Source organism: Erigeron canadensis, chromosome 8 (assembly GCF_010389155.1).
Source record: "Erigeron canadensis isolate Cc75 chromosome 8, C_canadensis_v1, whole genome shotgun sequence".
Classification (NCBI taxonomy): Eukaryota; Viridiplantae; Streptophyta; class Magnoliopsida; order Asterales; family Asteraceae; genus Erigeron; species Erigeron canadensis.
The window spans coordinates 40,134,293-40,161,903 of NC_057768.1; the positions used below are offsets into that span (position 1 = coordinate 40,134,293).

Genomic DNA, 27,611 nt, shown 5'->3' on the forward strand with positions numbered 1-27,611 from the left:
ATTGGGTCCGCGCTAGAGAGCTCTCTCGAAGTAGAAATGTCTATTTCAAATACCCGATGGAGAAAATCCATACTAATCATCCCGAAGGCATGATGATTAACAGGGTAAACCTTGCCCCTCAGACCTGGGTATACCCAAGTCAAACCCTCATAGAGGGACTTAATTCTTATGTCCTCCAAAAAACTTGAACACAAGACCTCGTATAAGAAGGATGCTTTTTTAACCATTGAGCTAAAACTTAAAGACAATCAATATTTATCAAATTGTTCGGATAAATATAAAAATTTAAACCACGAGTGAATGCTAATTTTTATTAAGGGAAATGATGGATCTGTCTAAAAATTAGTCTAAAAATCTTTTTAAAACCTTAGAATTGTAACATGTGGATTTCATTAATTCTTTTTTTTAATCTTATCACTTGATTTTGCTACTTGTCTACATTTTATGATTAAGAAAATTTTTAGGCTATTTAGTTAGGAGGGTTAATAAGCCTTGTATCCCGATCATATTTTTGGTAACCCGACCAGACAATTAATTAATGACAGGGGGCCCGCTTTTACTCTATCAGATTTGCCATTACAGACATGAGGTCCACACTATTTTGAAGCGATATGGTCGAGATACCAAAAACTTTTATTGGGATACACGATACATTAATAATTTCCTTTTATTACTAATATTTACAATGTTCGAAATTAGAAAATGCATTCTTTTATTTCAAAAAGACTAAAACGGTATTTAATATTTGAAAACATTCACTCCGCAGGTTTGACCGTTGACCAATTCACCAGACAAGTGACACAACACCACCACTACCGGCACGACGGAGCTCCGAATGATAATATTCTCATTACAATAAAACACAAAAACTTTTGTTTGTGTGTCGTGATATGCCCTACAAATAAGAAAAAGGTAATCTTTTTAATTTCTTTTTTAATCATATATTGCTACTTACATTAATAATTTGATTGTACTTATGAAGTTATGATTATAAATTGTGTTTCATGTGTTTGGAAGTAAACAGTAACAGCTGTGAAGTTTTAAATTAAAAGAGGGACATTTTAAAGTTCCCCCTTTTTTGAAAACAAGTTTTTTAAATGTTTTTATGTAAATATAGATACATATATAAATTGTATAGAATGTCAAAAGGGTGTTCATTATAGCATTTTGTATTTTAGATAAAAGAAGATATATAGTGGACGCCGAATATGAAGAAGAAAATTTGTGATAGTAGTGGTAATGTTGATAATTTTAAGCCGAAAGAGAGGCACATCGTTTCGTGGTCTAAAGAGGTTCGGTTTCATTAATTTCTTTGATCGAACATTTGTGCTAGAATCGATGAGAGCTTATTGCATTTGATACAAATTTACGGTTTCAGGAGGATGATATATTGAGGGAACAAATTCGTACTCATGGAACCGATAAGTAAGAGTTTGGTTACTTTGGTTTTTTTTTTTGTTGTTTTTGATGTGTTATTAAATATTTTTTCAATGTTATTTTGGTGGTTTTTGATGTGATGAAATGACTTGCAGTTGGACTATTATTGCATCCAAGTTTGATAACAAAACTACCAGGCAATGTAGAAGAAGGTAATCCGGAAAATATTTTTTTGCTCTTTATATTGTAATCTTGTCTATTATAGAATTAGTAATTTTGAGTGAGGGTGTGAATGCAGATGGTTCACTTATTTGAATTCTGATGTTAAGAAAGGTGGATGGTCACCCGAAGAAGATATGCTCTTATGCGAGGTAAAGTTGTACAAGAGTCTTAAATCATCATTGAATTGGGTCCCTTTAAAATTAACATTAATACTGTATGAATACTCATTGTGATATATCTATTCCATATATGAGTTTAGATAGATTACCACAATCACATAAGATTAATGGAAATCGTCTTACTGACAGTACTTGTTGCAAGTCAATAGAGTACGTACCGCTGTAACTCTATAACTTGAGATTGTGGATTAGGTATTGATTAGTCCTTCACAATTTCACATGGTGGAGCTTGGGACCGAGGTCACATTTTTGGGGTGCATAGTGGGGTTGGGATTTATACTTTCATTTCAGTTGGGGTTAATGCACAGGATCAGCTGATATCTGAAGATGATTTGCAGGCACAAAAAATGTTTGGAAACAGATGGACTGAGATAGCAAAAGTGGTTTCAGGCAGGTAGATAATGTTCCTGTATATTGTCAGTTTTGCGTTGAACAATGAACAACCTCGGTAAGTTCTTTCGTTTCTCTGTGTGAAACAGGACGGACAATGCTGTGAAGAATCGGTTCTCTGTTTTACGTAAGAGGAAAGCAAAGCATGAAGAATCAACTAAAGAGAACAATGTCTACAAAAGGACAAGTATTACTGTAAGTGGAGTTTCAGAATCTGTGCATCCTATGAAGATGAGGTATGTTGGCATTTAGGTTTTTTCTCTGTAGAAATGGAATCAAAGATTAGACTTTTAATCATGGTACTATTTATTCTGATTTAGGAGGAAACATATTGCTACTACTTCAGAAGCTTCTAATATAGAAGGATTGATAGGAGAAAGCATAACTGCAAACAAACAACTAAGACCTCCACTTATGGTACTCATGCAGAACTGCAATAACACCAACACGTCACCTGCTCAGCTTCATGCCAACAGTAAAAAGGCCTCGCTAGATGATACAAGTGAAGTTGAACCAACTTCATCTGAACCTATATATCCAAAAAGTGTTGTTGATGGTAGAAATATAGGAGCAACAAATAAAGGTAAGTTGAGTTCTGCTAAAATAAAAGTACTAGTATTATAGCTTTCTTATCATGGTAACATACATTTGTCTGTGTTACAGATATTTTACCATCTACAAACGAAATGAACAATGATGTTGGAGGTGTATGTCCTTTACCAAGTTCAGAGTTTAATTCGCCTCTTCAAGTAACTCCATTTTTCAGATCAATGGCACAATGCATTCCGAGCCCACACTTTTCAGAAAGCGTAAGTTCTTTTAGCAATTTCTTTGTGATTATCCACATAATTTAAGCAGTAGGATGTTTTTTAAACTTCAGTGAAATCCTGATGATTAAGAAAAAAGAGCTTAAATGCACAAGTTGAATGCTTATATATCTGAATGGAATACAAATGTATAGTTGGTATGAATGTTTAACATCAAACCCACTGGTTAGCAGTTTAACATTACACGAGGCTTCATAGGTAGTAAAGTGCATTTGCATGGAAACTTTAAAGCGTAAAAACTCTCATTACATATACACAATGCCTTACCATGACCTGAGAGCCAAATCCAATACTAGTTTCTAATTACTGGCATTTAAAGTTGTTTATGCTTTCCTGGGGTACTGAAGTGTGCTGTTAGTGAAAACTGAGTTTGAATGATAAAGTAAAGCATGGGTTTGTTCTCTATGCTGATTTTAAAAGCAAGGTAGCAGGGGACTTTGTTAGAGGAGATGAAGTAGCTGCTAGTTGAAACACATTCTTCGTTTGTCCCTTGAAAATTGCAATTATTTCCATATACTGATGTACCATGGAAAATGCAGCATGTGCTTCTTTAACAACTTTTAAAGTGGGAACTACATATCTTCCTATTGGTCACTCTTAGTACTAATTGAGTAAGTGGTGTCATTGACTCTGTAAATCTGGTATGTAGTATTCTCTTGTTGTGTCACGATAGGAGAGAAGAAATTTGACTGATATCAAATTCTATCATAGAAACTAGGTGCTGGGTCCAAAGGTTGCAATTTTCCCAGGAAGAAAGACTTCGACACTTAAAAGGCAGGTGGCAAACTGGGTGGGTCAGACAGGTTGGGTGATGGGTCCTATAGGTAATTGTTAGTCTAACAAGGCCTTGTTTAAAACAAACAGCTTTTTTCCACAAGTTTATGTAAATGATATCTGTTGGATTTGTTAAGCAAATATGTTTCAATAGCTAGTTATCAAAATAAAAGGATTTAGTAGGTTTTAAGTTCTAAAGTAACACTTTGAGAGACTTTTGAGCTGATCGCCTTCGACTCAGTAATTTTTTTGTTGTTCAATTTCACACATTTGACCCATGGGAAATAAAAGATAACCTGAATCGGCCAGTTCTTAAGGAAATTCATAAGTTCGAACTCTAGTAGAAGAATCTTGTAAGTCACGTGTCTCCTTTATGGGGACTGGGCAAGGTGGCTAGCAAAGTAACGTTTCCAAGAACAAGTTCCTAAAATATGTGTATCAATTCCCCTACTTATTTCATGTAAGCCATTATTATCTTCTTAAAAATAATGTCATATTTTCACTCCACATGAAAGATGGCTCGACTTCAATTACTCTAAAACCGGATACAACATAGTACCTACCAGACATGCATAATAATACAAGCAGGACTGACCAGATATTTCGGTCTCCTTTTTCAGGAAAAGAGCTTCCTACTGAAAACACTTGGAATGGAATCGACACCGCCCGATACAACCGCTGGAACTTCACAATCCCCACCTTGCAAAAGGGCCCTTCTCCATTGCCTTTAAACAAACTTCTGAATACCTGCAAACTCTTGGTTCTTTTCCAAAACCGGGTTTGATAAAGTTCTGCTTGCAAATCTAGAATGTTCGGGTACACTCTAGAATGAAAAGCAGATTTGATACCATGATAACTTTTCTATGTGAGTGGCTCGTCTTATTCTTTTCGGTGTGTTTACATTCCTGGGAGTTCAAATCTGGGCACTTGACATTCCCCTTGACTACTTGGCCTAATTCCAAGTTTTGTATAGAACATATTCTTGTGTGTGTTTGAGAGTGTAAGAATACATCGGCGTGCAGCCGCTATCTGCATTCATGCCCCCACTTATACGCATAGTTAGGGAGTGGGTGGCAGGTAGTAGAAGTATAAAAGAGAGTGAAGGAGGATCAATATCAACTTGGTGAATTGAACTCCTATTTTTTTGTTTTTTTAGGGTGTGTAGAGTGGGTTATGTTACAAGTTTTTGTATTGGCTTCTTTTGTAACATTTGATTCATAAAATGTTTGGCTTTAATATAAATATTGATGAATCTTGTGTGCTTGACAATAGAAGTGTTTTGGTTGGAGAACATACCTGTGGTGAATGAAAGATTCGTGTTGTTCTACATTTTTTCTCTACTCGTCTCTTTTGTATGTGTTGTCAGTCTCTGTGAATTGTAGTGAAAGAATGTTGTTTAGTCACCTAGTTGATGAGGAGATTGAAAAGCAAAAGTTTTTACGAAATGGGACTGAAGATTCATAATGTCTGGAAGTGAAAAGCCCTCTAGTCTTATTATTTTTTCTACTGATGTCATGGACCCATTGCAAAAGTTTTGTCTAGTGGACTTTAATGGATCAATATTTAGAGATAATCGATCCAGTATTGTTCTTTGATCACTTTCACTATGACAGCGGTAAATTGTGTGATACTAAAGGGACACGGGGGGTGGAATTTTAAATCCCGATTTCCACGTTTATAATGCATGTTACTGCACTACCGTTGACGGATCAATATATGAATACAAGCTACCACTTGTGAATGATCAGCATTTAGATTCAAGAAACTGCATCTCGAATGGACTAAAATGTTGCAATGGAAATTGAGAGAAAAATTTGAACCAAGCAAAACACATAAAAGGCTGAATGACTACTTTATTTGCTTTTCTAATTCTAAAGTATGTCTTTTGCTTTTTTGACTCTCTATTGGGGTCCCAAGCAATCAATTGTTAATACACAACATTGTTCTCTTTTTCTTTTTTCTAACCAGCAAAAGAGCGCCAACATATTTCAGATTTTGCAAAGCTGTAGCGAATTGTACTCAATGTTTAATCTGTTCATTGCAAGACTTCGGAAAAAGTTCTAAAACTTTGTGATGGATGTAGGTAGGGGATGTAAACGAGTCTATGCGCTCTTGAGCTCGCCTAAGTTTGAGCTCCGCTCGTTTCTAGACTTATGAGCATAGCTTGAGCTCACCCCGAGATCGACTCGTATTCAGCTCGTCTTATAAAGGGCTTTATTTTTTCATTACATGGTTTTACATATAACTGTTTTTAAATAAGTTCAATTATGGAAGTACATAGTAAAAGTTCTGTCTTGGTGGGGAATTATTTCCCTAATACATATATATAATACTCCTATATAATACTCGTATGTAACTATATATTGTACTATATATTTTTTTGTATACATACATCTAAGTATATATTGTACTATATTTTTTTTTTGTATACATACATTTAAGTAAATGGGTTGTTGAAGTTCGCGAGACTAATCAAGGTTGATATCTAATAACGAATTCTAAAAAGTCCCGAACTCTTAAAATTTGGCTCGCATTCGAGCTTTTAGCATTTGTGCTGTTAAGTGATAACTGCATACAATAACCATTGGAGAAAGCAAAAATCCAACTACAATACGACGAATTCGATAAGCAAGAATTGTACAAACAGCAAGATTATTGAGAATTGCAAGTCACAACATACATCCATGCAAACAAAGTTCAACAAACTATACCTTCATATGCATATGTCAATAACTATGAATCAAGATTTTGACATTTTGATTTCATTTAGAAACTTTAGATTCAGTATGTTACATTGGTATTTTTGCTATATTTCAAGTGGGTTTGGAGTCACAACCTAACATGATCCCTGCTTAAAACCTAACCAACTATACTCCTCTAAATCAAAAAGTTCACCGCCACAAACTCCAGTTACAGTAGGTATAACAAATTGGAATTTTAATGCTATATGTATACACTTCACACAGTCTTCCTTTTCTTCTGCACTTTCTGCCATTTAAGGTAAATCTGGTATGACAATCCAGTAAATACCATAAACACACTCCCCCATTGCTTTCTAGATAAAGGATTGCCACTAAGCAGTGACGATACCACAATGCTCACAAACTTTCTTGTTGTCGTGATGGTGGTGTTAGTTAGAGAACCAAACCTGCTAATGGTAAAGAATATAAAGTTTTGACCAATGGCACCACACAAACAGTAAGATAATATATCCCATCCTGCCTCAGGGTGGTGCTTGCAGAATTGAATAGCTTGGTAACCACTTGCTTGTGGCCAACCGAACATGACCACAAAGTTGTAAATAGTACCCCATAAATTCATTCCTAGCATTATATCCCATGCACCTGTTTTCGGGTACCTAAATAACACATAAATGCAATTTCTTGTTAATATCTTTATATCCTTTAAATCAAGTTTTATTTATATACTTAAAAGTAACAATAAAAACCCAAAAAGCTAACTGGGAAACATATAAAACATATCAGTTGAATACCTTGCAGAGATTGAATCTTGTGTTGCGTTTGTGAATCCATCAAATGCCAAATTTAGGAAACACAAGCCGTATCCAAGTGGGGCATTTGGATGAGCCAGTTTACTTAATGTCTTTGAGCTAGACTGAAACAAGTAAAAACAATCGATTTTTCGAGTGAGGATCAAAATCGAACTTCAAAAGTGAAGATACATAAAAGAGACATTCACCTTAGCCAATGCAAACGCAGACACCCCGCCTGCAACAAGGAGAGTACATACATACTCTGGAACCGTGTATCTTATACCATAAACTAGTGCCCCCATCAGCATCACTGCATAAAAATAAAATCATATAGATATTTAAAGTTTTGTTGTCCACATCAGCATCCTAAATATAAGCAGGATATTATTAGTATAAACTAGTCATACTTATCAAGATAAAATTTACCTGGAATCATTTTTGAGGATTTTGCTAGGACCTGCAATTGAATACACAAATGAGTACCTAAGTTGCACATAGTTGTTTCATAAGGAACATTACACATCAACTTACACCATTGAACTATGTATGCATTAACTTACGACATTCAACTTTGTACAACTACATTGTGAGAAGCAAAAATCACCTGAGCAGGATAACTGATGTATTTCAATGCTTCAATCCCCATAGCAGGACCAATAGTGTTTGTAATGCCAGCACTCCAATAACTCCACCAAGGAGCACGACCAGAAGCGCTACTAGGCCACAACTTTATCACTATTCGAGAAGCGGCGAAGATCAATAACCATATTCATCAACAAAATGGTACATATATGAAGAATTAAGAAAAAGAAAGACAACATATACAAGAAACACTTACTCATGAATGACCATACTAAACAAACAGCACTTTGGGCCAAGTTTAAGAATGCCAGATGTTCAAACCTCTCTTTGTCAGGGCCAAATTGTTTAGTAGACCTGAGATTCAATTACGAAAACCCTCATAAGTCAAATACCATAATAAGCTTAACAAAGCTCCTAAAAAGGTGAAACACACGTTCCGTAATTCACAAAAATGGGAACCAAAATTCACTTAAAGATCCTTTCTTGGTAACTAGGGAAATTTCACCAGCAGAAACTTTGTTGGCAGGGCAGGCAATCCCAGGGATTCATGAATATCTCACAAATCACAAGCCTCCACAAATCAACATAATAAGGCTGGGCGGGTGGTCCTAATGAGTTACTGCTTACCACATACCAACTTGGGAGTTGGGACTTGTTTCAGAAAATCCCAATCCCATAACGCCCCTGCCCTGCTTTAGGGTTCTCGCTTGAAGTAGTTAAAAATCCATTACATCCCCTTACTTGGAAAGTCACATTTTCACTCTTCCATAAATCAAATGTTGGGTTTTATTTCATTTAATACAACTTTTAAACTAAAATGCATATGCTATTTCCATTTATGCATATTAACTCACTAGATTAACGAATCTACTACAAACTGTTTTCCAAGAAAATAACCTACACTATTTTATGCCATTGTTGTGTGTAAACCAAAACATTATTATTATAATTCGATACCCACCAGCACCCGCTTGTGTTGTTTTTCAGGTTAAACTTTTTTAAAGTTTGCAATTGTAGCTGAAAAAGTAGCATTCTTTCTAGCATATTCATCAATTTAACTGAAATAAAAATTCACTTGCATAAAACTATATATGTACACACAATTTGTTTCTATAGCTTCACTAATCTACATATCATTAACATCTAATCACTACTCTGTTAATATATATGCATTAGCACTAATCACCACATATTAATCTCGCCACATTTCAAAACATTGTTAAACATTTAAATACAGTTTCATACATATTCTATACATACACATATATAATATGATACTTACACGGTCTCTTGAAGAATGCCTTGATAAATATAAGCAGACCAAATACCAGCAACGCAAAATGCGAGCTGCAGAACACGGCGGAGACCGAAGCCGTGACTTTCCATCGCCGCCGTAGATATATTATTCAATTATCCGGCGCCGGAATCACAGATCGGAGGAGTTACAGAGGATGGTTTGATAGTTTAACTGGTAGATAGTTTATTATTTATTTAAGCAGAAAAACTTAAAAAGGATTTACTTAAAAAGGATTTCTTTTAATTTTAAAATACGAGTAATTTCTAGTTTATGTTGTGATGCTACGTTGTGTGGCTGACGTGGAAGATTCTAATTGGTTAGTTGACATGAAACTAAGTTTTGATTGGACGAATGAAACGCATGTGACGTGATTCAACTATCTCTATGATATTTGCTATACAAGTCCCTTATTCTTTTCATATTTGAAAGATTTACCTTTTTAAGTTACCATTGGAGTTAAAGTTTTCTGTTACTTATTCTTCTTTTTACATAAAAACAAGTGAATGTTTTTTGATATACACGCTGCTAAAAAAAAAAAATACAAATAAACACGCAAAATATAACATTGTGTAAATGATTGATGTAAAAAAATTTATAGAGATATTTTTTTAAAGATAAAAAATTGATGATGTGATTTAATCGTCGAAGACAATTTAAACAATTTACTATATGATTTGATACAGATAAGAAAACTTTTAAGAAAGAGTATAAATATAGCAACGTAACATTATTATAATTATTATATGATTTGATCGCGTTTTCTGTTTTCCTGAAAAATAAAAATGAAAAACAGTAAGTGTTTTGGCTTTGCCACCTTAGGTATAGGATGGGTCGTAGCCCGCTTTAGACTTTGATTTTTTAACATGCAGCATATGTGTATTAAACTTGATATATGGTTTTTATATGGCTTTTGATTTATTATTGTTGATTTGACACATTCCGAATAATTTTCTAGCTCTGCCACTGTCTACAACTAAACATGCCCTAAATAGTAAGTATTTTACGATACAATATTTGAGGAATGATCTCCATAGTATGTGTACGTGGTGCTTATGAATTTCCTACTCACTACTTTGTAACGACTAACAAGGTCTGCGCTCTGGACACTAGTTGTGGCCGAAAATGGCATGACGTCGCAAACATCCCTCGTTTCCTTGATCGTTCCAAAGCAAAAGGGCCAACATCACATTGCATTCCCTTTTTCATTGGTTGTTCTCCAACAAAATTGGACCTACACCACACAAATGAGTGAATGAGCCATTTCTTTGGTCATTGCTAAGCAAAACAAACCATCACCACACACAAACCAAATTATCTTGACTGGTCCCATGCAAAATTGACCAGACAAATATTAAGGACATTGTTGTAATAAATACATATATTGTCCCTGATAGTCAAACTATTTATTGTGAAAAGGAAAATAGTCGTGATGCACATGATTGGTTTGGTAATTTATGTACTATATACATGTATAGATTTAGTTCTATTGATCCAACGGAAAATGATCTTTATTGTTGGCTGCACATAGCCTTAACCGCCGGCTTTGAGGCAAGGCAGGAAGGACTCGTGCCTTAGGTCCAAGTTCTAAAGGAGTCCATAATTTTGGTCTTTGTAGTTAATTATACTTTGACGATCTTCATTGTTTTTAGTCCAAACCAAAAAGTTAAATACCATATTTTGTAAGAGTTGACATATAATTAAAAAACCAACAAATGTTATGGTAAATATTTTCTTATTTTGGGGGCACGTTATTTCTTTTTGCCTCGGGCCTAAACTTTTTTTAGCATTTTCGGAGACGATCCTGACTGTAGTAAATGTACAAATGGGAGATATAGAGATATTAAGAGTGATAGGGCAAGAATGTAAACTTGTAAGAAAATTTATTAACCTCTACAACTTTAAAAATTAGTACTGTCAAATGCATCTATGTTTTCCCTTTGATATAAAGTTAAAATTGAGTTCAACTTTAAGACATAATCTCCTAGTTACAAAACTAAAACCAAATCGCCCTTCCCACAAGATGGTAGACAAGAGAGACCAACCTCATTTTCCTTCCATTATTGCCATTAATTACAAAAAAGACTTACACCTGCTCAATTGTTTATGTCAAAATCAAAATGAAACTTATATAATACGGAGTTATATTTTTTTTGCTTATGTTGTGTAAGTAAAAAAAAAATATCATATGTGCCCAAATACAATATTAGATATTATATATAAGATCATTATTTTCGAAATATATAACATGCCATTAAAATATATCAAATACTTTAAATTTATCATTAAACTATAAATTGCATTTATCCACTTTTTTTTTAATTCATGAGTTTTTCTTGCACCAAATATCGTGAATGTTAACTACTATACAAGGATAAAAGTATCACATAGTTAAGTCACTTACAAACCAAGATCTTAACACTTAATTATATACCATGAATTGAATTAAATAACGGATTTAAGAATATCAATGAAATTAATCATGTCGGCAACATTGAAATAAATTTACACGGTTAGAGGAAAAAAAATATGGATTGAATTATAAAAGCAAGAGAAAAAACGTGTGTAACTATGATTTCTAAATATTTTATTAATAGTTTTAAATAATATTTATGTTTTAATTTAGACAAAATGAGTCTAATTGGGCATATTGGGTATATTTCAATGACATATTTTTTATGTATTTCAAAATTAACAACAAAATATATAATATTTAAAATTTTATTTCGAGATATTTAATCTTTTTTACTTAACAATTACATATTTGATATATTGGTTGATCATGAATGACATATATTTGATATATTTCAATGACATATTAGATATGTATTTCGGAAATAAAAGCCTCATATATAATATATAATAATGTATTTAGGCACATATGATATTTTTTTTACATAACAATGTCATGATATTCGATGGTATTAGAAATAACATATATGATATTTTAAATTTTAATTGGGCAAATATGATATTTTGTAGCTTAAAAATGATAAATATGAAATTTTCCCTTTCATTAACTGCTAGTAGAAAAGTACGTACCGTAGATATTCAGAGTATTTATCAATATATTCATTTGGAAAATGCTAAAATTAAAGTTTATTCAATTTTATATATAACGAGATATGTCACCCGGACGTTGTCCCGGAAGACATTACATTTGTTAACGATTTACTCGTAATAGAAAAGAATTATTCAAAAGATAATGCGTTACAAATAGGTATGCGTTCATGGACCGAGGTTAAAAAACCACAAACTTTTTGAAGAAAACATGTATTATTCAAATAATTAAAAATAAAAAAATGGACATTTGTCAGTTAGAAAATGATCAGTAAAAGTTTTGTGCGAGTAAAAGTAGTTCGCATAAAAGTTTAGTCTAAAAGTGTAAGAGGCTTAAATGTTGTGGTAAAATTAAAAGAAAATCAAAAAGTACAAAATTCAGTGCTAAAAGTGTAAGGGGTTAAAATGTTTTAGTGAAAAAAAAAAGAATAAAAAGGTTACCCTTCTTTGCACTTTACAATTAAAAAAACAGTAAAAGTTTTGTGTGAAAGTAAAAGTAATTCGCATAAAAGTTGAGTGCTAAAAGCGTAAAAGGCTAAAATGTTCTGGTGAATGTAAAAGAAAATAAAAAAGTATAAAAGTTTAGTGCTAAAAGTGTAGGGGATTAAAATGTTGTTGTCAAAATAAAAAGAATAAAAAAGGTATTTTTCTTTGCACGCGACAGTTAAAAAACAAACTGTAAAATTTTTGTGTGCAAGAAAGTAGTTCGTATAAAAGTTTAGTGTTAAAAGTATAAGAGGCTAAAATGTTGTGGTTAAAATAAAAGAAAATCAAAAAGTACAAAATTTTAGTGCTAAAAGTGTAAATAGTTCAAATATTGTGGTGAAAATAAAATAAATAAAAAGTTTATTATTCTTTACACGTTTTTCCGTACATTTCTTTTTAATATATATTTTAAATAGTTTGTTGCTAAAGTGTAAGAGGCTAAAATGTTGTGATTAAAATAAAAGATTATCAAAAAGTATGAAAGTTTAGTGCTAAAAGTATAAAAAGTTAAAATATTGCGATGAAAATAAAAAGATTAAAAAGTTTACTAAAAATTATTAAAGTTTAGTGTTAAAAGTGTAAAGAGTGAAACTTTTGTGGTGAAAATAAAAAATATTAATATTTACACGTTTTCCGAACTTTAAAATAAAAGAAAATCAAAAAGTATGAAAGTTTAGTGTTAAAGTGTAAATAGTTAAAATATTGTTGTGAAAATAGAAATAATAAAAAGTTTACTAAAAAGCATTATAGTTTAGTGCTAAAAGTGTAAAGTTTGAAACTTTTATGGTGAAAATAAATATAATAAAAAGTATACTATTTTTTATTAAAAAGTATTATAGTTTAGTGCTAAAAGTGTAAATATTGAAACTTATGTGGTAAAAATCAAAAGAATAAAAAGCTAAAAGTGTAAAGATTGAAACTTTTGCTGAAGATAAAAAGAATAAAAATATACTTACTAAAATGTATTATTGTTTAGTGCTAAAAGTATAAAGATTGAAACTTATTGGTGAAAATCAAAAGAATAAAAAGCTAAAAGTGTAAAGATTGAAACTTTTATAGTGAAGATAAAAAGAATAGAAAGTATACTATTCTTTACTAAAAAGTATTATAGTTTAGTGTTAAAAATGTAAAGATTGAAACTTATGTAGAAAATAAAAAGAATAAAAGAATAAAAAGTATAATATTATTTACTAAAAAGTATTATAGTTTAGTGTTAAAAATGTAAAGATTGAAACTTATGTAGAAAATAAAAAGAATAAAAGAATAAAAAGTATAATATTATTTACTAAAATGTATTATAGTTTAGTGTTAAAAATGTAAAGATTGAAACTTATGTAGAAAATAAAAAGAATAAAAGAATAAAAAGTATAATATTATTTACTAAAATGTATTATAGTTTAGTGTTAAAAGTGTAAAGATTGAAACTTATGATGTGAATAAAAAAAATAATAAAAAATATATTATTCTTTACACGTTGATTATGCAAGGATTAGGATGAATGTATTGTACCGGCATCATATGACTCATACGTGGTGAGTTGATAGATATTCAATTGTGGTACTGTGGCTAAGATTCCCTCCATTACCCTTATTTTTAAAATAAAATAAAAACTTAAAACTTAAAAAAAGAAACTTACAAACCCCAAAAATTTAAAAAGAGAGATGGGTAAGAACAAACATTTAAAAACCAAAAAAGTAGAAAAAAGATATAGGTCAGGAAAAAAAAAAAGATTTAGTTACTATTATCTTATTTTTAAAGAGTCATTTATGTGGTGTTGGTTTTAAGAACCGTCTATTTGAAATGCAGTTTTCTTCTTTAGTTATCAATATTCCAATATTCATTTCGGAAATGTTTAGTAAACCCACAGCAATAACGTGAAAGAAACCACCTAGGAAACATATTTGGGTGATAATTCAATACTCACCATGGTCGTACATGATGTCCTCAGATCGCGTATGACTTTGTTAATGTGGTGATATATATATAAATTGACTACAAGTAACCACTAAAGTTTTTTTGGACGGCACTAGAAATTTCCGTTTCATATATAATGTGAATGTGAAAGAAACCAGCCTAGAGAGGACTAGCTAAAAGCTTGGAAATATACATACCCTTATGTAGTAACAAAATTACATGTATTCCGCTCTAGATTGGGAATAAAGTATTTACGTGTTTTGGTGTTGGCCCAACATAGTCGATCAAGTCAACTCCCGATTGTCTATGTCAATGTTTGGTAGGAAAATTCGATATTATACTCCGTAACATTTAGTAATAAAGTCTCTAAGTTTTTTTGTATATATCTATAACTGACCATTATGAACTAATTAACTTTAAACCTTAAGCATAAAAATATGAAACATTTTCCATATGTATGATCTCTTTTTGGGGCAATTCGCATTTCTTTTTCAGCTGCTTTATTGTTGATCGCTTTGCGGATATCTATCTAAATAGATGAATAATGAATATAAACACTTTGTAATACAGTACTAAACAATTAAATTTTGTTTAATTATAAAGAATTGTTGTAAACAAGTCACAAACTAGATCATTTGATGAAGAATATGTGCTTTATATATATATATATATATATATATATATATATATATATATTGAAAAGTTATTTTGAGAACCTTTAAAAAGGCAATAACTTTTAAGAACTTTTTAAAATCAAGCTTAATCAATAATTATTATTTACATGATAATTATTTTTTTGATTGTTTTTGAATTGTTTATATGAAGTTTAATATTTTACAATTATGTAGAAACATGGATTATCATCCATTATGCTATTTTTGGAGACATGAACTTTATGATCACATGTGCACGAATAATGTTATGATCACATGTATGCAGGTTGATCATATGTATGTAAGTATTTTTGTAAAATAATATTTTCATGAGATTGATGATGATCAATTGTATATAGATGGTTATATGAATATTTTTAAGCAATTATATAGTCATTTGAACATGTGTAAACAATCATATAATGAATAATTTGAATTTAAAAAGGGTTCTTAAAGGTTCCTGCCTTTTTAGGGGTTCTTAAAATAACCTTACCATATATATATATATATATATATATATATATATATATATAATTGGTTTAATACAATTATAAATTTGTCGTTAATCTTACAAGTTATACTTACTTATGAAGATTAAGATTTTGATATTTTACTCATGTGTTAATAAGAGAAATTTCAAGGTGATGCATTTGTGTTTTGATAACGAGTAAAAAATATGAGCAAATGGAAATTATCAATATAATAGTGACGTACGTGTTGAGTCTATGATTGGGTTTAATTGTTAAAATAATTATTTTGGCTTAAAAGTGAAAAGTAATTTGAACAATTCTTTACATCTCAAACCTTTGATATAAAATGAGTTAATTATATATACTATGCTCAATTCTCAATTTTTTTTTCTCTCATATATACACAAATCCATCTTCATTTTCATCTCTATTCATTTTTTATGATTCATTTCGTTTATGCCAGCCAACGTGAAAGTATTGTGGGTCCGAAAGAAATACATTATTAAATACGTATCTCAAAGTTGAATTTTGTGACCAAAAATTCCTTTGCTAGGTAGTTATATATTGACTATATATTATATATTATATTGTATTATATTATATGTATAAGAGTTGTATATTGTAAAATAAGTATTAAAAAAAATATAATGCATAAAGTTTTATAAAGCATATATATATAGGTTTTAGGTAAAATAAAATAAGTATTAAAGTTAAACAAATAAAATAATAGGTTTCTTTTTACTAAAAATCACCGTTCATCATGAAAATCATCGTGTATCAATTGTTTCGTGAATCTTCGTGCATCAATCTAACCATGATCTAAGGGTCAAGATCTTGTCTTATTTGTTTTACATTAATATTTGTTTTACAATACCCAACCCCTATATATATATATTGATGCATGATGATTTTCAGTAAAAAAAAAAACCTATTGTTTAGTTATTTTATTATAATACTTGTTTTATTTTACCAAGAATCTATATATACAACCATATGTATATGTATATGTAATATATGGGAAAAATGAGTATGTGGTTGTCAGACAACTAAACTTGGGTGTAGAATCTCTCACATACTAATTTCTTTTTAATATTTATTATAATAAGGGGTGAGTTATTTTGAGAACCCACAAATAAAAAAGAACACAAAAACTATTTTAGACCACATATTCTTTCTCTCTTTCTCTTTCTTCATTAAATAATAAAATTCACCCAAATCATTCAAAATACTTTATCTCACAAACCGTAATTCGTTAGATGAATCAAAAAACATTGGTAGTCTTAAAATTTTGTCCTATTTCATTAGAGATTCAATTCGATATACTTTTGACGACTTTTTAATTTTCGTTTTCATTTTGGTACTTACACATAACTTACACATGCGTAGGTTGAACAAAAATTATGATTCGGAGCAGGCTTCGCCTTTAAAGATATTCACCAAACCAAAGCTGGTGTGGGTGATAGGTCATAGGGGGTGACCGATGATGGGTGATCTACCTAACGGGCTCCGCCCTTAGCCGCTATGGTTCCGCCATGGACTGACGGGCTCCGTCCTTGGCCACCATGGCGGAGGCATGGACTGACGGGCTCCGCCCTTAACTTTCATCGTTGTGTACATATGTTCATTTACTAATTTACATGTGAAAACAATGATCTTACACATTGGTAGGTACACAACTAGAGGAAAAAAACGAAAATTAAAAAGTCGTCAAAAGTATATCGAATTAGATCTCTAATGAAAGAGGACGATATTTTAAGACTACCCATGCTTTTTGTTTCGTCTAACGATTTACGGTTTGTGAGATAAAACATTTTGAATGATTTGGGTAAATTTTATTATTTAATTGAAGTGAGAGAAAGAGGAAAAGAATGTGTGTTTCCGAATGGTTCTTGAATTCTTTTTTATTTGTGGGTTCTTAAATAACTCTTCATCTATCATATAATTATAATATATAAATAATTGTCCCTCATGTTTATATTGATTAAAAAATCAAGATGTAAAAGGTTCTACACGACTTACATTCCAACTAGGTATCTAACAACCTCCCTATAGTATACATATAAGATCTAATCTATATACTTTTATACTATATTATAAGTACATGGCTTCAAGTTGAAAGTTATATTGGAGAAATTATCTAAAATACCCCTAATAATTAAATTATACAATTAATCTTTTATTTTTTAAAATATCGTCATTCACTTTTTTTTCCCATCAATTATCTACACCATTTGACCCGCCTCCACCACCACACCCTAATCGGCATGACCCATGCCGCATTGTGCAGGTTCTGTGTTAGTATATATAATGAAGAAGATACGTCATGAGGGGTTCAAAAGAACTTCATGTCAAAGATCGTTCAATAAACCAATTCTTTTTTCAGATTGTTAAAGAAAAGGTATATATTGATATATTGTTAGGTGTGTCAATACCAGTAACATATCATCGGTAGTGGTAGTTTGAAGGCACACACGTAGGAGTATATGTTTTTCTTTTAAGGACCAACAACAACAACCACAACAACAAAAACGTTGTAGAAAAAAAGGGTAAAATAACAATAGTACTAATTATTACTCCGTATTATATTTGTATCGTGAGACCAGATGGTAGTAGATGCCCTATACCAAGTCAAAGAAAAACAATAAAGTACATTATTTTATTAATAATAACTATGCGTAGGTAGGTCTACGTCTCTGTGTCATCTTCTTCTGTCTATCTTTCTGTTCTCTGCCCTTTTATCACTTTTGGTTGATGATTGATAGACTTTTTCATTTTTGTCAACCTTACCATATGTGAACACTACCTTTTTATTCTTCTTCGATTTCTTTATACTATTCCATAAAATTTTTATTTCCATCATATCCTAAGTTTCATTTACTCTCATAATTTACACACACACACAAACATACATCATATTTATGTTATAATTACTGATTTTACCCATTAATCAACAAAAAAAAAATGGGCAACTGTGTAACTTCTTCTGCTAAAGTAGATGCCACTGTAACTACTGCTACTATTAGCTCTCGAAATTCTGGTAATTTTCTTTTTCATATTTTATTATTGGGGAATTTGAAGTTATGCAATTATTCTATTGATTATATATCCGGATATAATATATATTAGCCATTTATTTAGATATTTATTATGTTTCAAAAAGTTGTGGTTTTTCAGTTGAAAACCAAGCTAAACAAGTCTAAGGTTAAATTTATATTGAGGGAGAAATTCTTTTTTGACCAAAACATGTTTTTATGTTTATTAGGCAAATCTACATCTACTTATAGTTGAATAGGTGAGAAAATTTGTTTCAATGGTATTTGTTAATTAGGGATTTCAAAGGTTGGTAGCAAAATGAGTTCATCTTCGGGTCCATCAAGCATGACAATATCAACTTATAGTGGTGGAAGTAGTACTATTGACAGTATTAGTACACCAAGATCAGAAGGAGAAATATTATCATCTTCAAATTTGAAATCCTTTACCTTTTTGGAATTAAAAAATGCCACTAGGAATTTCCGACCCGATAGTCTTCTTGGTGAAGGGGGATTCGGGTACGTTTTCAAAGGTTGGATTGATGAGTCTACTCATTTGCCCTCAAAACCTGGATCTGGTATGGTCATTGCTGTCAAGAAACTTAAACCCGAGGGATTTCAAGGTCACAAGGAATGGCTGGTATGCATTTTGTTTCTGTATTGGTGTTTATCTTATGAGAACGCCGTTTTTGAAATTGTTAGCTGATGATTTTATTTTTTTTGTTTGTTTGCAGACGGAAGTGACATATCTTGGGCAGCTGCACCATCCTAATCTGGTGAAACTTATTGGCTACTGCACAGAGGGTGATAATAAGCTCTTGGTTTACGAGTTCTTGCCTAAAGGAAGCTTGGAGAATCATCTATTTAGACGTATGCTTGTATTTCAGCTTCTATAATAGAATTTTGACACTAGTGTTGTTGATTGTTTATGTCATGGTTATCTTCTTAATTTCGAGATATGAATTTTCTGTTCATTTACTTTGGGTTTATAGGGGGGCCTCAACCACTTCCATGGGCAACAAGACTGAAAGTGGCAATTGGTGCTGCCAGAGGCTTAGCTTTCCTTCATGATGCTAAAGACCAAGTCATATATCGCGATTTTAAAGCTTCTAACATTCTTCTTGATGCGGTAAGATATATAGGAACTATTTGCTTATGTAAATACATATGTTGTTTGTGAAATGTGCCATATAAAACAAAGAAAGAACAAGCAATAGCAAACTCATTTTGCTTTCGCTAATTGTGATGCAGGAATTCAATGCAAAACTTTCGGATTTTGGTTTAGCAAAGGCAGGGCCAACAGGTGATAGGACTCATGTCTCAACTCAAGTAATGGGTACACACGGGTACGCAGCACCAGAATACATTGCCACAGGTTCGTCCTTTTAAGTTACTAAATCTTGATTACCAGTGGAAACATGTGCAGGTTGGGCGGTTTGGACTTTGGGTGAATGGGTCAAAGGGATACATTTATACAGATAGAAACTGGTTAGGGTTGAGTGTTGACCCGAAACAGTTTCTGTCCAATTGTTTCTAAAAGTAGCTACTAGCAAGTGGCTCAAATATGAGTGCATTATTGTATTATTTCACTGTAAAGTTAATTTATTGGAAAAAAATTTTTAGGAGGTCGTTGGATTAGAAATACAATCTGGGCAGTTTTGGGCCATTCGGTCAGTTTGGACCATCTTTAAAAGCCATTTTAATTATTTGATATGGAGCGTAAAAGTATTGAGCATAACCAGTTGTTGCTTTTAATCTCAATACATAATCTCCTATTGAACATGCAAATTTAATGACAAACATTCGTCTTTTGACCAACAGGTCGGTTAACTGCAAAGAGTGATGTATACAGTTTTGGGGTCGTCTTACTAGAACTACTCTCGGGCCGCCGTGCTGTTGATAAAGATAAGGTTGGTATCGAGCAGGATCTTGTTGAATGGACAAAACCATATCTAGGAGACAAGCGGCGTTTGTTCAGGATCATGGACACTAAATTGGAAGGACAATATCCTCAGAAGGCCGCCTACACAGCAGCCACACTTGCATCACAATGTCTTTTCATAGAGCCTAAAACCAGACCTCGAATGTCTGAAGTTTTAGCAAGTCTGGAAGAGCTTCAAGCTGCTAAAAATGCATCAAAAGATCATCGAACGGTGTCTAGTCCTGTTCCCAAATCACCAGCAGGACATCGACAACGTCGTCTGACACCCTCTGCATCTCCGTTACCAACTCCACGACAAAGTACTAAAGTACGGTGATAGACAAATAAGTATGTGCCACGTAAAGTTTTGTTGTTTGTATGTATATGATTTATGTATTCACTATTTCACTGTGTATCAGAATCTTGTTATTATTACAATATAGGTAAGACAAGTCATATATGCAATCAAGGTTAACAAATGGGTTTGTAGTTAAAAAAAATTTTGGGTGAAGGGGTTGATTTACCCGGTGAAATTTGTTATTAGTCATTTTTGCAACCGCTATTTGTCAAATTTATTAACCCTCGTTAGTTAGTTTAAATTTAAGTTTTGAAGTTGATTATGCGATTAAATAATCAGTTGTAGAGTTTGGATATGTTTTTCTCAGTTTACATGGTTGACAAATTCTTATACAAACATATTATACATCAAGTAATATATTTAATGATCGAGTTTGACATTTTTGTGGAATAAAGTGATGCATAACGTGAGATAAGGGTGGAAAAGTCTCTCTACTAATTATGCTTACGAAGTGGCTAATTATATGATTTTCTTTTATTCTGTGATAACCCAGCGCTAGCTACTCGAAACTGATTTATCAAACAATTCAAACTACGAAAGTGATCATTGCTTCTAAAAGTCGTAATAATATGACAATGTACTCATGATTGTGTGAAGTGTAAATATATGTCAAACAAATCATAAATCCGAACATCCATTCAACATCAGAATTGAAGCTGTTTTAGATTTCAAAGGTGTTAAAGTACATCACACATCCTAACTTAATTTCAAAAGCGATACATCAAACTTATTTCTCAATTACAATCAATTAAAACCATACGAATTCTTGTATCTCCAGTTGGTCCCGAAAACAGACTTTTAAGCCCATTTTGCCATGAGAGACATCCCACCGGCGCCAAGCAAGACAGCGGCATAAGATTTGATCTGGAGCTTAATGCTTCCTTGAAGCTTTGGGCCCATGAAATCAGCAGCAAGAAGATCAACCAATGCCATATAGATAAGTAGCCCGGCTGATGAAGCGTTGAGTAGTCCTACGGTGATTAAGGCACTCGGGCTGTTCTCTTTGTATGTCTTTGACAAGCCGATTCCAAGAGCTATCCCAAATGGAGTAGTTATGGAGAAGAAGAACACCATCACTGCTTTCTTCATGGTTTTGTACTCTGCCTGCACGCAGTTGGCAGTTACCATTTAATTACTTGATTACTTTTTTCTTTTCATGTGATTTTAAAAAAAGAAAGGAAAAAAGTTTGTTATATGTATGTATATACCTGAAGAATGCAGCCACCAAGACCCATGCCTTCAAACATTTGATGGAAACAAAGAGCTGCCACTAATGGCTTGATTGTGCATACGTCATTTGAGGCCCCAACCCCTAGTCCAATCACTACAGAGTGAACCACTATCCCTAGTTCTAGCACCTGAGTGAAAAGATAAAATTGTGTAAGTTGCGCGCTTTACCTATACAATGAACCAAAAGCATAAAAAATTCGTTATTTGATACTAACCATGGCTACAACACGATAACGAAGAAGTTGTTGCCCTATTGCGCCCTTTTGGGGGCTGGGGCCATGATGGTGTCCATGGAAATGCATGCCACCACTACCATTTGCCGCGGCCATCTCTTGGTCTCTGACAACCATGTCACCGTCTTCAGCTGATATCGCATTATTCTTTGAGGTGTACATGCTTGTGGCCATCGAGTCCACAATGAGTGTGAAAATAGCAGATAACATAGCAACGAAGCCCGTAAAGGGAAACTTATGCCACGGGTTATCAGCTAAGCAACTAGACCTCAACATGTCAAAAGAATCGGGCAACACATGCATAAATCCAGTAGCTAAGATGATACCCGAAGCAAAAGCTTTAACGATCACAAAAAGGCTACGGTCTGGGCTAAGGGCAGGGATTGAGCGTGTGATCAAAGGTAGAGATACCCCGATGATACTTGTCACAAGGATCGTGGCGATACCGATGATTTTCAAGTTCATAGCCTTGGATTTGTTATTACAAGGATTGTTGGTGTCATCTTCACATTGTGACAAGGCTTTGGTGGACAAAAAGACCAAAGAAATGATGAAGAATGTCGCCATTTTTGAACTGATGAAAGCCATGGTTAGTTGGTTACTCACAGATTTTTTGGAGATTTGATGTGTTATGTTTGAGTGAAGAAAACTCATGGGGGTTAATTGCTATTTATACACAAAGTTGTGACATCATATGTGTGTACATGTATATAAAACTTTGGAATGTTATTGGGTCCACTCGCAAATGCATTTCCCATGGCACTTTTGCTAGACTTTTTGTTAACTCGGAATGTATAAACAAAATTTATTATGACAAATTAAAATTCGATCATCTGGTTATATGAAAATTTCAAGTTTTATCTTCTAAGTTTTGCAACTACAATAGTCATTCTTTACAGTATTAAATGAACACTTACGATGTACTAGTATCTATAAAGAATTGAATTATTTATATAGTACAACACTATATATATGACCAAGATAGATTGATGAAGATAAAATTAAGAGATCGGGATTTTAGGAAGATGAAGTCTCTAGTCAAAGCAACAGATGTTTTCTAAAGGGTTAATATTAGCTAAACGATAATGTGTGTCGAACTTTTGTTGGCATGAGCCACTTTCCTTAATCCATGTGCCACTTGGGCTCGACGTCCACGTCACCACCGCCTTATACAACATATTCACATATATTTTATAAATCCCGAATGCTATAAATTACCATAACTTAATTATGGTATATGGGTTAATTAAACAGCATGCGTATTTTTCATTCCATTACATATGACAGTATGACTCGTCTACTTCTACAGTATCATCTAGAGCATGTGGGGTTATACTACGAGTACTATACTAAAAATCTTTTTTGGACATAAAACTTCTTGCTAATTACTCTAGTTTTCTCCTCTCTTTTTTTTAAGGTGTTTTTTTTTTTTTTTTTTTTTTTTTTTTTTTTTTTTCATTTTTAGTTGTTAAATAAATAATTATATATAAAACTCTATCATAAATCTTTTCTTATCAAAACAAATCTTTTTAAAATTTAAAGATATATATTATCCTTTCTCTCCAAATAAATTGTTATATATACGACCTAAATTTTTATTAATCATTCGCCATACATTTTAACTTTTATTATCCTTTAAAGATATATAATATTTTTTCTTTCTATCTTAAAAAAAAATCATGGTTATATAACTTTTCAACAAAACAAACATACGATTTAACTTTTATATCACTTTAATTTAACTTTTGGTATTTTGTTCATTATTTGATATTGAATTATTATGTTATTGGTATTTTCAACTCTTTTAATTTATTTTGCTGTCAATTGTTGTTTGATCATGGATTCTTCTTCTACAAAAGGTTTTCTTTTAAGTTTATTTTGCTCACTATTTACATCTTTAACCCAATACATTTTAATCATCATCTAACACATGTTATTTTTATGATATAAGTATTTACATCTTATATTCACTTTGAAAAACAAAGCCTGGTCATGTATATGATAGCAGAATCCGATCGGGCTGCGAGGTATTTAGATTTAGTCTTTTGCATAACTGGATCAACGGCCAGTAGTTGTGTGTGGTTATTTGTGACTTTGGTATACGTGTTTTTCTTTTTTTAAATCCAAAGATTATTAGTTGACTAAATGCATTGGAATCTTGTATTTTACTCTAGCATATAATGCGACATAAATAGTTAATTTACACACATTATTATTGCAGACGAAAAAGAAGTCGCTCTTGTCTTACTCTTATCGATATCGTAAACCCTTTCACGTACAACATGCATCAATCTATCTATAATCTATAACATGCTAGTGGGGTACATGCGTAATCCTGCGACGACAATAGCGGTGGTGATGACGATAGTGTGGTGGCGGCGGCCACTGATGTTGTTGTTGATGGTGTAGTAATTGATATATGGTGGTAGCGTATGTATTTTAAGAATTAAGAGATAAATAACTTAGATATGTAAGAAGGGTATATTAGTCATTCCGTATATCATTAAAGTATAATTTTTCATTTAGTTTTCAATATGAGTTTTTTATGATTTTGATATAACAGTATAGATTTATATACTTACACACTAGCAAGATATTCGTATAATAATGTAGTGATAATATGTTATTAGATAGTGTTTTAAGAGAAAAAAAAAAGATAGTAAACGTATTTGTTAGTGTGTGAGTATTTGTATTAGTTTAGTGAAAAAAATTATTGTGTTAAAGTATGTTGATGTAATTTTGAAATTAAAAAATCAGGTAAAATATAAAATATCTTGACAAGTTGTTAATACTCTTTCTTAATCTTAAAGCCAATGAGGTTAACTTTTTTTATAAACCGGATTGAACTGGTTACCCATATCTACTACTCGTTTATAATGATTATTCACCCCTTATTTTAAGAAAGGGTTAGAAAATAGTTAGATGAGAAATTACTAGATTGCCCTTAATAAACAACCCTTAAGGAAAAAGTTATTAGATATTATCAAAATTACCCTTAATGAATTAATTTACACTTTAAACTCTTATCTTCTAAAATATCAATATCATCATTGTATTAACTTACATGGTTAGACCACTCGACACCAATTGTCGATGTCATCGATCACCACCCGTCACCGACACCATTAAACCACCGTCACTATCGCCGTTACTGCCGTCACATTACGCGGGTACAATGCTAGTATATAGAGTATAAAACTATAGAGTCATGTATAGATACATACTCGTATCTTTTTAGAGGGCAACTGGCAAGTGGCAACAACAGCAGATAACAGTATAGCTAATAGCACACCCTCACATTAAATTCTTCAGTATATTGGAGTATATGTTTCCCACTTGTCACATAGTTTAGATTTTGTACATTTTTGTACCTTTATTATTCGGTATTTGGTAGGTCAACTCTAGTTTACTTCGGTACGGTCTAAATAATTCCATCGTTTGGTCATGTTTCGTTTTCCACAATATAAGTACTTCACCACATATACTACTACAGTATTAACTAAAAAGAGTTGAAGGGTTAAGTTTGAGGTGAAATGTTAGATTTAAAAATGAAATTGATGTGAAAAAACAGAAACCTAACTAAATATACAGTAATTGAAAACTTAACACAAGATGTTTATAGCTGTCCACCACCTTCTCCGGCGACGCCATGACGGAGCCATGGTAGTAAGGGCAACGCCTGTGCCATATCAAACCACCACACAATCTCTTAGATCGCCGCTTAGCTATCAAATCCACATCATTCTTATATACGGCCGGTTACAAAACCTTCATAAGTGTCTCAAGGTCGGCGACCGAATAAAAGGGCGAAGCCCCATGGCGCAACCATTCGATTAAGGGTTTCGCCTGTACCGTATCACAATATCTGGTAATGGTGGTGGTGGATAGTTATAAACACAATGTGTTAAGTTTTCAATAAGTGTGTTTGACCAGTTTTATAATTTTCACACAAATTTTAGTTTTCAAATGATCACAACCTTATATTTAAGTTACGAACTTCATAATTGTACGTTTTATGTACGTCTAAATACCCCAAAAAACACAAGATTGTCAACAATAATCATCCTGCTATTAATAGTAAATCAGTAATACACAAATGTAATCGTATTAATTAAACATCATAAGTATTAATGCTTATAGACAATCACTGTTAAAACCGGCTTGTTTTGTTTCAATTTCGGAATTGCCAAAATGGGAGTTAAAACTTATTCCACCACCCTATTAAATAATCTAGCTACTAGTTGTGTAAAAATCGGTTATCGTACTTCTTTCGCATGTAACTTTGACTATGGTTACGAGCTTAGCAGTGACGGCTTAAGGGTTTTGGAAGCTTCAAACGATCGAGATCAATTTTGAGGGCCTAACTCATTATATAAAAAAACAGAAAAAGTAGCTTGGCATTTGTTATTCAACTGCTGATAATAAAAAAATTGTAGATGTTGATGTAAAAACTAAAAGGGTGATACTACTATTAATGCAAAATTATATAATGATATTTAGTCTAAAATTCAAATATTAAGTGTAATATACAGAATACTTACGCCTTAGAATTTTGAGGGCCTAAAGTGATCGCCTAGTACCATAGTACTATCAAGCCACATCTAGAGCTAGCTTAGATTATGAAATGATCGATTTACATACGCTAATAATATTAGAAACAACTACAAATATATTTTCAAACATTTGATTGAACAATATATTATGGAAAGTCAGAAATATGAAACGGCAAAACTCATGCCATGACACAGCAATTTAAGTAGTTTATTTTTTAGAGAATTAAGTTGGTGCTTGAGCTTAAAATTACTACATATTTTATAAAGTACGTGATGTCCAATAATTTAGTTTATCCGTATACAGATGTGTAAGATAACGTACAGTTGACAAAAGTACGGCAAGTAGTTTACGGCACCAACGGCCTATATTTTATTACTCAAGAGGATGATGTATGAATTATGATTATAAACTAATACATTATACAATTATGTCATTAAGTTATTTATGTTAATGAAAAATGCTCGATCCATACATGTTGATATGAAATGAGATACTATGTCAAATACTAGTAAAGCCATACAAAGAAACAATACATTGTCAAACACGGTATTTTTTTAAACAT

At 32.2% G+C, this 27,611-nt stretch overlaps 4 protein-coding genes and 1 long non-coding RNA gene across 5 annotated transcripts; 2 read left to right on the forward strand and 3 right to left on the reverse strand.

Annotated features, from left to right (window-relative positions):
- The first annotated feature begins 732 nt into the window (after positions 1-732).
- Positions 733-5,062, forward strand: LOC122580365 (transcription factor MYB88-like). Its single transcript, XM_043752638.1, has 10 exons — positions 733-912; positions 1,179-1,292; positions 1,379-1,425; positions 1,533-1,589; positions 1,676-1,748; positions 2,117-2,172; positions 2,258-2,404; positions 2,489-2,751; positions 2,832-2,977; positions 4,390-5,062. The coding sequence occupies exons 2-10, from the start codon at positions 1,209-1,211 to the stop codon at positions 4,498-4,500; spliced, it is 984 nt and encodes a 327-aa protein (XP_043608573.1). The 5' UTR covers positions 733-912; positions 1,179-1,208; the 3' UTR covers positions 4,501-5,062.
- LOC122580366 lies at positions 2,768-4,441 on the reverse strand. Its single transcript, XR_006320780.1, has 2 exons — positions 4,365-4,441; positions 2,768-3,055 (listed from the first exon to the last, which is right to left on the reverse strand). It is a non-coding gene; the product is annotated as an uncharacterized LOC122580366 (long non-coding RNA).
- Positions 5,063-6,499: 1,437 nt separating the features above from the next.
- Positions 6,500-9,343, reverse strand: LOC122578094 (UDP-galactose/UDP-glucose transporter 3-like). Its single transcript, XM_043749971.1, has 7 exons — positions 9,127-9,343; positions 8,101-8,198; positions 7,867-7,997; positions 7,689-7,719; positions 7,469-7,572; positions 7,263-7,384; positions 6,500-7,127 (listed from the first exon to the last, which is right to left on the reverse strand). The coding sequence occupies exons 1-7, from the start codon at positions 9,228-9,230 to the stop codon at positions 6,728-6,730; spliced, it is 990 nt and encodes a 329-aa protein (XP_043605906.1). The 5' UTR covers positions 9,231-9,343; the 3' UTR covers positions 6,500-6,727.
- Positions 9,344-18,457: 9,114 nt separating this feature from the next.
- On the forward strand, positions 18,458-21,153 carry LOC122580308 (probable serine/threonine-protein kinase PBL3). The gene is made up of 6 exons (XM_043752584.1): positions 18,458-18,758; positions 19,050-19,393; positions 19,488-19,623; positions 19,746-19,882; positions 20,005-20,128; positions 20,575-21,153. Exons 1-6 carry the CDS (start codon positions 18,683-18,685, stop codon positions 21,009-21,011), a joined length of 1,254 nt encoding a protein of 417 aa, XP_043608519.1. The 5' UTR covers positions 18,458-18,682; the 3' UTR covers positions 21,012-21,153.
- A 462-nt stretch (positions 21,154-21,615) lies between these two features.
- LOC122580309 (probable zinc transporter 10) lies at positions 21,616-23,121 on the reverse strand. The gene is made up of 3 exons (XM_043752585.1): positions 22,478-23,121; positions 22,241-22,390; positions 21,616-22,136 (listed from the first exon to the last, which is right to left on the reverse strand). The coding sequence occupies exons 1-3, from the start codon at positions 23,081-23,083 to the stop codon at positions 21,831-21,833; spliced, it is 1,062 nt and encodes a 353-aa protein (XP_043608520.1). The 5' UTR covers positions 23,084-23,121; the 3' UTR covers positions 21,616-21,830.
- Positions 23,122-27,611: the final 4,490 nt, after the last annotated feature.

Bases quoted from the DNA above. Each gene is read 5' to 3' on its own strand.
- LOC122580308 (XM_043752584.1), top strand. From the start codon at position 18,683: ATGGGCAACTGTGTAACTTCTTCTGCTAAAGTAGATGCCACTGTAACT. The intron at 19,624-19,745 runs GTATGCTTGTAT...TTGGGTTTATAG, and splicing joins GGAGAATCATCTATTTAGAC to GGGGGCCTCAACCACTTCCA. The intron at 20,129-20,574 runs GTTCGTCCTTTT...TTTGACCAACAG, and splicing joins ACCAGAATACATTGCCACAG to GTCGGTTAACTGCAAAGAGT.
- LOC122580309 (XM_043752585.1), bottom strand. From the start codon at position 23,083: ATGGCTTTCATCAGTTCAAAAATGGCGACATTCTTCATCATTTCTTTG. The intron at 22,391-22,477 runs GTTAGTATCAAA...CTTTTCACTCAG, and splicing joins GTTATCGTGTTGTAGCCATG to GTGCTAGAACTAGGGATAGT. The intron at 22,137-22,240 runs GTATATACATAC...AACTGCGTGCAG, and splicing joins TTGGTGGCTGCATTCTTCAG to GCAGAGTACAAAACCATGAA.
- LOC122578094 (XM_043749971.1), bottom strand. From the start codon at position 9,230: ATGGAAAGTCACGGCTTCGGTCTCCGCCGTGTTCTGCAGCTCGCATTT. The intron at 8,199-9,126 runs GTAAGTATCATA...ATTGAATCTCAG, and splicing joins GGCATTCTTCAAGAGACCGT to GTCTACTAAACAATTTGGCC. The intron at 7,573-7,688 runs GTAAATTTTATC...ATTTTTATGCAG, and splicing joins ATCCTCAAAAATGATTCCAG to TGATGCTGATGGGGGCACTA.
- LOC122580365 (XM_043752638.1), top strand. From the start codon at position 1,209: ATGAAGAAGAAAATTTGTGATAGTAGTGGTAATGTTGATAATTTTAAG. The intron at 1,426-1,532 runs GTAAGAGTTTGG...AATGACTTGCAG, and splicing joins CGTACTCATGGAACCGATAA to TTGGACTATTATTGCATCCA. The intron at 2,173-2,257 runs GTAGATAATGTT...TGTGTGAAACAG, and splicing joins GCAAAAGTGGTTTCAGGCAG to GACGGACAATGCTGTGAAGA.